This window comes from Thalassophryne amazonica, chromosome 20, assembly GCF_902500255.1.
Source record: "Thalassophryne amazonica chromosome 20, fThaAma1.1, whole genome shotgun sequence".
NCBI lineage: Eukaryota > Metazoa > Chordata > Actinopteri > Batrachoidiformes > Batrachoididae > Thalassophryne > Thalassophryne amazonica.
Window position 1 is genome coordinate 42,600,753 of NC_047122.1, and position 10,568 is coordinate 42,611,320.

The window sequence follows — 10,568 nt, forward strand, 5'->3', positions numbered from 1 at the left end:
TGATTTCAAACTACATATAACTTCAACCACACCTGCTTCTATTTTTCGTTATGTATTTGATGATGAGATTATTCCCTGGAACAAGCTCAAACTTGTCCAGGCAGCAGACAGCAAAACTAAAAAAAACTGAAGTGCTGTTTGTGTTGACCTGCTGCATCAAAATTAACCACATTTTAAACAGTTCATCCTCATAATATGCACTTTTAATTCAGACAATTAGAAAATGGTAACTTTTTTGTTACTGTATTAATCTTGAGGGGGGTGAACACATTTATTATCAATTTTACTCACTGCATTTGATAGGGTGCATGTCTAGTTTAAGAATTAGAATCAGATTTATTGCCAAGTAAGTTTTCACACAAAACTATGTTTACTGTCAAATAAATCTAACATAGTGGAATGGGGCTGTGCAAAGGCATGCAGATGTACAGTACCTTTCAGTGCAGGGATGGTCAGTCTGTACTTTGTGGGAGTGGAGGGGTAAATGGGGTCTCTGGCATTATTTATAAGTCTAGCTGCAGACGGAAAGAAGCTGTTTTTGTGTCTTGAAGTTTTAGTCCTGATGGACCTCAGCCATCTGCCAGAGAGGAGGATGACAAAAAGTTTATGTCCTGAGTGAGCGGGATCGGCCACTATCTTCCTTGCTCGCCTCAGGGCCCTGGAAGTGTACAGGTCCTGTACAGAGGTGTCAAATCCAGATTCATCTTCCAGATGTGTGATTAGCCAGCGATGTGACAGTCCAAATCCAGATTCAACATCCATCTTCCCAATAAACCAGCTGATTGTAATTAGTTCAGCTCTTCAGGCAGGTGGATAAGATAATTATTGAGATCAGCTGTTTTAGGTGCACAGGTAGAAGCAACACATGGGAGGGTTTTTACTTTCTGAAGCCGGATTTGGCACCTCTGGTCCTGTAGGGATGGCAGATTGCAGTCGATCACCTTCTCTGCTGTGTGGATGATACGCTGCAGTCTGCTCCTCTCCTTAGCAGTGGGAGCAGCGTACCAAATGAAGGTGGATGAAGTGATCATTTGTTTTTTGTACCAGCCATGACTCAAGATTGCTTTATGATACTTTATACTCAGAATGTGTTTACATTATGGTGACGTAAATAAGGCTAATTAGGGTAGACATTAGTATAAATCATTCTAACAAACATAACATGAGAATGCAACACAGTTTTAAAATCTAAATTCTTGAGGTTGCGTCAAAAACTGAGCATTTCATCTTCAATATTTCTGTCTATTTCATTCACTTTCAGGTTTTCACCTTCAACACAGAGGAGATAGAGAGAGACGGGTGAGTGAGACTCTTCATTTCCCTCAGGTCACACACATTAAAAAAATAGGCAAATGACAAGAGGTACCAACACCGCCAGCAGACACACACACAGGAATGTAATTACACTACATATGCACACTAAAGGCTTCTGCGTGTGTGTGCGTGTGTGTGTGTGTGCGTGTGTGTGCGTGTATGTGCGTGTGCGTGTTGGCAGGAGTGTGCTGGTGAAGAGGATGTTTAGGTCATCAGATGAAGATCTGTGTCCGTCGCCCCACAAACAGATCAAAGAGGAGAAACACAAGAGAGGTACAGCAGGATGCCATCACTGTTTCTGTTTGGAATATCAAAGATTAAATCACTGCTAATCTTCATTATAATAAAAAGATACAGTAAATAAATGGTTCATGAACATTTTTGAAATATAACAGATTTTTATAGCCATGTACAATAAATGGTGCTTAATTGATTAAGCTCACTGACAGAAAATGTGACATTTTTAATAAGAAATTGTTCAGGTACATTTTGTTAGCAAAAGTTTAGGTCCTTTATCGCTGGGCAAATTACATATTTTATTTATTTATTTGTGATGAGTAAAAATTTTATTTTTGGCCAAAAATTTTATAATTTGTGTTAATCTGTACACTTTTATAATCAAACGTATAAAAGGTGTATGCCAAGTAAAAATGCGGATGCGCCGAACAGCAGTTCGGAGTATTCAGCCTTGTTGGAGTCCCTGAATGGAGTCCCGTATGGGGCTCTGGTGGGGGACTCCAGTGTTCTGTTGGGGGACTTGAATGCACACATGGGCAATGACAGACACCTGGAGAGGTGCGATTGGGAGGAACAGCTTCCCTGATCTAAACGATCTAAACGAGTGGTCGTTTGTTGTTGGACTTCTGTGCTAGTCACCGACTGTCCATAACAAACACCATGTTCGAACGTAAGGATGCTCATAAGTGTACATGGTACCAGAGCACCCTAAGCCAAAGGTCGATGTTTGGTTTGGTGATTGTATCATCTGATCTGAGGCCACATGTTCTGGAGAGGGTCAGAGCTGTCAACTGATCGCCATCTGGTGGTGAGTTGGATCAGAGGATGGGGAGGATTTTGGACAGACCTGGTAAGCCCAAATGGATAGCGTGGGCGAAATGGGAACATCTGGAGGAGCCCACTGTCTGACAGATCTTCACCTAACACCTCCGGTGGAGCTTTTCTGGCATCCCTGTGGAGGTTGGGGGCATTGAACCAGAATAGACAATGTTCAAAGCTTCCATTGCTGAAGCTGACACTGGTGGTCAGGGAAGCCGTCCGACTGATGAAGGAGTCCTTCCGGGATATATTATCTCTGAGAACTCTGGAAGCAGTTGCAAGGTACCGACAGGCCCAAAGGGCGGCAGCCTCTGCTGTGAGGGAGGCAAAACAGTTCAGAGTAACCATGGAGAAGGACTTTCGGTTGGTAAAACAAACTTAAAATGGACAAAATATTGAAGGGAGTCTGGCTCCACATGTTGCGTGACATAGATAAAAACAACAACGCGTTGCACAGTAAATTCATCCCAGAGAGAATGACGAGATGTAATCCACTTAATAAACGTTTAATGAAAAAAGAAAGCTTACATTTACATTTTGTCTCACAGTACTGGCAGCTCTGTGTTTCTCAGATTAAAGCTCCTGTACCAAACTCATACTGAACCGAAATCCGAACTGTGACTTTTCTGTACCGTGACATCCTATATATATATATATATATATATATATATATATATATACTCAACAAAAATATAAATGCAACACTTTTGGTTTTGCTCCCATTTTGTATGAGATGAACTCAAAGATCTAAAACTTTTTCCACATACACAATATCACTATGTCCCTCAAATATTGTTCACAAACCAGTCTAAATCTGTGATAGTGAGCACTTCTCCTTTGCTGAGATAATCCATCCCATCTCACAGGTGTGCCATATCAAGATGCTGATTAGACACCATGATTAGTGCACAGGTGTGCCTTAGACTGCCCACAATAAAAGGCCACTCTGAAAGGTGCAGTTTTATCACACAGCACAATGCCACAGATGTCGCAAGATTTGAGGGAGCGTGCAATTGGCATGCTGACAGCAGGAATGTCAACCAGAGCTGTTGCTCGTGTATTGAATGTTCATTTCTCTACCATAAGCCGTCTCCAAAGGCGTTTCAGAGAATTTGGCAGTACATCCAACCAGCCTCACAACTGCAGACCACGTGTAACCACACCAGCCCAGGACCTCCACATCCAGCATGTTCACCTCCAAGATCGTCTGAGACCAGCCACTCGGACAGCTGCTGAAACAATCGGTTTGCATAACCAAAGAATTTCTGCACAAACTGTCAGATACCGTCTCAAGGAAGCTCATCTGCATGCTCGTCATCCTCATTGGGGTCTCGACCTGACTCCAGTTCGTCGTCGTAACCGACTTGAGTGGGCAAATGCTCACATTCGCTGGCGTTTGGCACGTTGGAGAGGTGTTCTCTTCACGGATGAATCCCGGTTCACACTGTCCAGGGCAGATGGCAGACAGCGTGTGTGGCGTCGTGTGGGTGAGCGGTTTTCTGATGTCAGTGTTGTGGATCGAGTGGCCCATGGTAGCGGTGGGGTTATGGTATGGGCAGGCATCTGTTATGGACGAAGAACACAGGTGCATTTTATTGATGGCATTTTGAATGCACAGAGATACTGTGACGAGAGGCCCATTGTTGTGCCATACATCCAAGAACATCACCTCATGTTGCAGCAGGATAATGCACGGCCCCATGTTGCAAGGATCTGTACACAATTCTTGGAAGCTGAAAATGTCCCAGTTCTTGCATGGCCGGCATACTCACCGGACATGTCACCCATTGAGCATGTTTGGGATGCTCTGGACCGACGTATACGACAGCGTGTACCAGTTCCTGCCAATATCTGGCAACTTCGCACAGCCATTGAAGAGGAGTGGACCAACATTCCACAGGCCACAATTGACAACCTGATAAACTCTATGCGAAGGAGATGTGTTGCACTGCATGAGGCAAATGGTGGTCACACCAGATACTGACTGGTATCCCCCCCCCCCCGATAAAACAAACCTGCACCTTTCAGAGTGGCCTTTTATTGTGGACAGTCTAAGGCACACCTGTGCACTAATCATGGTGTCTAATCAGCATCTTGATATGGCACACCTGTGAGGTGGGATGGATTATCTCAGCAAAGGAGAAGTGCTCACTATCACAGATTTAGACTGGTTTGTAAACAATATTTGAGGGAAATGGTGATATTGTGTATGTGGAAAAAGTTTTAGATCTTTGAGTTCATCTCATACAAAATGGGAGCAAAACCAAAAGTGTTGCGTTTATTTATATATATATATATATATATATATATATATATATATATTAATCTGTGTAGTGTAGAATTGCAGCATACTGACTTATTTTTTTAAAGCTGTAACCCAATTTTTATACTTGAACCACTAAATTCAGGATGACTTTGAGCAGCACATTTTAAAAAAGCTTAAAAAGTGGGGTCTCTCCCCACAGTGTTGCTGTACGTGAGGAAGGAGTCAGACGAGGTGTTTGACGCACTGATGCTGAAGGCGCCTACGCTCAGAGGCCTGATGGATGCCGTGAGTCACATAGTGACGTCACACACACACACCTTCCTGTAGGAGCACCAAAGTGAGGCCTGGGAAAATGTCCATTGGGAGTGAGGTCCACACTTTCTGCTATACTTAGAAATAAACCGATACTGCATTTCAACTCTAGATGTCTCTCTAAGTCAAGCTGTCACCTCAGATTTTGAAGAATCACTTTGAGAGCCACATTTTTAAAGCCTCTCGAAGTTTTTTCATTAAAAAAATCTTGTGAGGACCGGCCTAAATGTCCTCACTTTCCAAAATGGTCCTCACTAAACAGGTCCTCTATCATATCAGTATACACACACACACACACACACACAGAGCCGATCACATGTTCACACACAGCTCTCTTCTTGTTTTTCATAGATATCAGAGAAGTACGGTGTGCCAACCGACAGGATAGCCAAAGTGTACAAGAAAAGTAAAAAAGGGTGAGGAAACAGAATCAAAGAAATGTTTGCATGTTGAAAACATGTCTTAATTATTGTGTTCAGACGGGTTAGTCAAAGGTGCTGGATTTTGAAATCTTAAATTAGAACCAGTCTTGTTGACGTGGAACTTTGCCGACTTGGTGTGTGACCTGCTTGTTTTGCGTTCCAGGATATTAGTGAACATGGACGATAACATTATTGAGCATTACTCCAACGAAGACACTTTCATCCTCCACATCGAGAGCTACGCAGACGCGTACAAAGTCACGCTGACGGAGATCTGACGGCTCGTCAGCTGAGACGCTGTGATGCTGGTCGGCCGACGTCCACGAAGCTGCTATTCATAATCTGACTGACTTCATGGGAGACGGTCTTTTTTGGGGGTTTTCTTTTTGCCCTTTCTCCAGGAATCTGACTGCAACGTCACTACAGCTCCTCTGTGTTGCTGTTACACAATGAAGCAGGTAGTGTTTGTCTGTGCAAGAGGATGAAAACAGGCACAAAAAAAGGAAAATAGAGTTGGACAGTTTGTTTTTATGAACTCTTTTTACTCTCTTCCTCACTGCGAGATGATGTGCACAGATTGATCTCCTCCACTCGCAAACCTGATGCCAATATTTTTATTGTACAATTTTTTTTAATTTTTGTTCCATCTTGTACAGTCTTGTGTTTTTTTTTGTTTGTTTTTTTTGCCAAATGCACATCAGGAGCAGCTACGTTTGCAGCTTTAATTAGATGATTGTCAATAGTTTAGCTATTTCTTTGCATGCATCAGTTTTTTTATTAGTGTTATTTATTAATACATTTATCCATAAATTTCTTTAACAATTTATCCATGAGTTTCTTGTACTTTACATTTCAATGACTTCTTGTAGCTTTTGAGAGTAAGTTGCCCTCTTCAAATGATTTTTTTTTATTTTTTATGCCATCTAATTTTCAGCCATATTGTACTATTCACATGTGGGTAGTATGTGAGGTGTAACATCAGATGGAAATACTGCAAAGATACTGTACAGGTTTTTGGGGGCACTTTGTTGTTGTGCAGGTCTCGTGTTTTTGAATGTGTGCATAAATTAATAAAAATGTAGAGCTGTCATCTTAACAAAAAATTTGGACTTAAGATACGTTTTGATCTTTAATGATTCAACTCAATTAACATTTAGTTCAAATTGGCTAATTAACCTTGTCAACTCCACAATCTTCTAGCAGGGCTGAAAAGCATTTTATTAAAAAAAAAAAAAAAATTACAAATGTATACCATTTATCATCGCATGAAACTATTTTCATTTTTCTGACAGTCATTGAACTAACCATGTGCACAGAATGCTTCAGTCAGTGAAAAAGAAAATCTCAGGGTTAAAAGTGGTATTTTCTCAAAATGAGTTTTCCATCTTATACTGCTCAAAAAATTAAAATAACACTTTGAAAATACATCAGATCTCAATGGGGGAAGAAAAAACTGTCAACCTACAGAGGGCTGAATTCAAAGACACCCCAAAAATCAATGTGAAAAAAAAAATGTGGCAGGTTTACAGTCTGCCAAAATTTCATTGCAGCAACTCAAAATGGTACTCAGTAGTTTGTGTGACCCTCACGTGCTTGTAGGCAAGCTTGATAACATTGAGGTGTGCTCCTAATGAGGTGATGGATGGTGTCCTGGGGGATCTCCTCCCACATCTGGACCAGGCCGCAACACTTAGCTCCTGGACAGTCTGAGGTGCAGCCTGGTGGCTTCGGATGGACGGAAACATAATATCCCGGAGGTGTTCTACTGGATTTAGGTGAGGCAACCATGGTGATCAGTCAATGGTATCAATTCCGTCATCCTCCAGGAACTGTCTGCATACTCTCGCCACATGACACTGAGCATTGTCAAGTACCAGGAGGAACCCAGGACCCACTGCACCAGTATAGGGTCTGACAATGGGTCTAAAGATTTCATCCCAATATCTAACAGCAGTCAGGGTGCTGTTGTCTTGCCTGTAGAGGTCTGTGTGTCCTACCAGGAATATGCCTTCCCAGACCATCACTAACCCACCACCAAACCGGTCGTGCTGAATGATGTTGCAGCAGGCAGCATAATGTTCTCCACGGCATCTCCAGACCCTTTCACATCAAACCTGTTCTCATCTGTGAGAACAGGTTTGATAAGCATCTCTCAAAAATTCTTGAAAGGGTAGTTGTTAAACAGCTAACTGATCATCTGCAGAGGAATGGTCTATTTGAAGAGTTTCAGTCAGGTTTTAGAATTCATCATAGTACAGAAACAGCATTAGTGAAGGTTACAAATGATCTTATGGCCTCGGACAGTGGACTCATCTCTGTGCTTGTTCTGTTAGACCTCAGTGCTGCTTTTGATACTGTTGACCATAAAATTTTATTACAGAGATTAGAGCATGCCATAGGTATTAAAGGCACTGCGCTGCGGTGGTTTGAATCATATTTGTCTAATAGATTACAATTTGTTCATGTAAATGGGGAATCTTCTTCACAGACTAAAGTTAATTATGGAGTTCCACAAGGTTCTGTGCTAGGACCAATTTTATTCACTTTATACATGCTTCCCTTAGGTAGTATTATTAGACGGTATTGCTTAAATTTTCATTGTTACGCAGATGATACCCAGCTTTATCTATCCATGAAGCCAGAGGACACACACCAATTAGCTAAACTGCAGGATTGTCTTACAGACATAAAGACATGGATGACCTCTAATTTCCTGCTTTTAAACTCAGATAAAACTGAAGTTATTGTACTTGGCCCCACAAATCTTAGAAACATGGTGTCTAACCAGATCCTTACTCTGGATGGCATTACCCTGACCTCTAGTAATACTGTGAGAAATCTTGGAGTCATTTTTGATCAGGATATGTCATTCAAAGCGCATATTAAACAAATATGTAGGACTGCTTTTTTGCATTTACGCAATATCTCTAAAATCAGAAAGGTCTTGTCTCAGAGTGATGCTGAAAAACTAATTCATGCATTTATTTCCTCTAGGCTGGACTATTGTAATTCATTATTATCAGGTTGTCCTAAAAGTTCCCTAAAAAGCCTTCAGTTAATTCAAAATGCTGCAGCTAGAGTACTGACAGGGACTAGAAGGAGAGAGCATATCTCACCCATATTGGCCTCTCTTCATTGGCTTCCTGTTAATTCTAGAATAGAATTTAAAATTCTTCTTCTAGGGTTTGTAAGAGTAGAATGGGAGGCAGAGCCTTCAGCTTTCAGGCTCCTCTCCTGTGGAACCAGCTCCCAATTCAGATCAGGGAGACAGACACCCTCTCTACTTTTAAGATTAGGCTTAAAACTTTCCTTTTTGCTAAAGCTTATAGTTAGGGCTGGATCAGGTGACCCTGAACCATCCCTTAGTTATGCTGCTATAGACGTAGACTGCTGGGGGGGTTCCCATGATGCACTGTTTCTTTCTCTTTTTGCTCTGTATGCACCACTCTGCATTTAATCATTAGTGATCGATCTCTGCTCCCCTCCACAGCATGTCTTTTTCCTGGATCTCTCCCTCAGCCCCAACCAGTCCCAGCAGAAGACTGCCCCTCCCTGAGCCTGGTTCTGCTGGAGGTTTCTTCCTGTTAAAAGGGAGTTTTTCCTTCCCACTGTAGCCAAGTGCTTGCTCACAGGGGGTCGTTTTGACCGTTGGGGTTTTACATAATTATTGTATGGCCTTGCCTTACAATATAAAGCGCCTTGGGGCAACTGTTTGTTGTGATTTGGCGCTATATAAAAAAATTGATTGATTGATTGATCTGTGAAAAGCACAAGGTGCCAGTGATGGACCTGCCAATTCTGGTGGTCTGTGGCAAATGCCAGTCGAGCTCCACGGTGCCAACCAGTGAGCACAGAGCCCACTACAGGACGCCAGACCCTCAGGCTCCCCTCATGAAGTCTGTTTCTGACAATTTGGTCAGAGACATTAACACCAGTGGCCTGCTGGTCATTTTGTAGAGCTCTGGCAGTGCTCATCCTGCTTCTTCTTGCATAAATGAGCAGATACTGGTCTTCCTGATAGGTTAAGGACCTTCTACGGTCCTGTCCAGCTCTCCTAGAGTAACTGCATGTCTCCTGGAATCTCCTCCACACTTTTGAGACTGTGCTGGGAGTCACAGCTAAACCTTCTGGCAATGGTACATATTGGAGGTGCCATCCTGGAGGAGTAGGTCTACTTGTGCAACCTGCGTAGGGTCCAGGTACAGCACCATGCTACCAGTAGTGACACTGACTCTAACCAAATGCAAACTTAGTGACAAATCAGTCAGAAAAGATGAGGGGAAAAAATGTCAGAGGCCTCCATCTGTAAAACTATTTCTGTTTTTGAGCGTTGCCTCATTGTTGCCCCTCTCATGTACTTGTTATGCCGTGTCCACATGTTCCCGTCAGCTTCCAGGTGGGACCCAGATACAAATCATGAAGTAAACGGCATCAGAGACCGCGAAAGGGACAGAGCTGAAGGTGGCAGGTACTTTGTCGCCGGCGAGACTTATTCATGGGATATTGGGATGGAATATTTTGCCACCTGCTTGCTGCTCTGCCTCAGTGAACCTTAGGATAATGGATCGGGTACAGATCTGCATTAATGTTTGGTACAATCTAATGCCCTCAGCGTGCAGCAGGGTTCTCGGTTCCTGATTTCTTTCACGTCAACATTTTGAACAGTCCAAAATTTTGTTTCCGATAAATCCAATGATTGTGACACTGCAGGATGACCATGTACTGTATGTTTGAAGGTGGATTGTCGTGTAGTTGGTGATTATCACGCGAGTTTGCCGTTTTACAATTTTTTTTTTCTTTCGGGAAGTTAACTGCAACCTATGTGGACAGGGGGTTTAATTTCATTAACACCAAAGAAGCTGAAAGCTTATTAACAACTCCCTCTACAACTTAACTGACCAGATCAATACCCTAGAAGTCGACTTCATCATCATCATCATCATCATCTATTTTATTTGAGCAGAGGATAAGAAATACAGAAAACAGAAAAAAAAAAAAAAAAAAAAACAATTTAACAATAACATAAAAAACAAAAAAACTGAATTTACTATTAACTCAGAACATTGATGCTATGTTCTGATTTAAAACTGTTCCAATTTCTTTCAGAAGTGTATATTTGAGCTATCCAGAGCCTGTTGATAAATAAATTGATAAAATTATGTGCTGTTCGGGATTGAAATAAAGGTCATCAATATAGC

At 42.0% G+C, this 10,568-nt stretch overlaps 1 protein-coding gene across 2 annotated transcripts in view; it reads left to right on the plus strand.

The window, feature by feature from the left end:
* grhl2b (grainyhead-like transcription factor 2b) overlaps window positions 1-6,482 on the plus strand; it is a 44,031-nt gene extending 37,549 nt beyond the window's left edge. Inside the window, exons 12-16 of one of the 2 annotated variants that reach the window (XM_034160285.1) lie at window positions 1,262-1,299; window positions 1,496-1,587; window positions 4,821-4,921; window positions 5,300-5,364; window positions 5,534-6,482. In XM_034160285.1, coding sequence (XP_034016176.1) covers window positions 1,262-1,299; window positions 1,496-1,587; window positions 4,821-4,921; window positions 5,300-5,364; window positions 5,534-5,648 — 411 coding nt within the window. In that variant the 3' untranslated portion in view covers window positions 5,649-6,482. The remainder of the gene's footprint in view (window positions 1-1,261; window positions 1,300-1,495; window positions 1,588-4,820; window positions 4,922-5,299; window positions 5,365-5,533) is intronic. The other variant, XM_034160286.1, reaches the window with a different exon arrangement.
* Window positions 6,483-10,568: the final 4,086 nt, after the last annotated feature.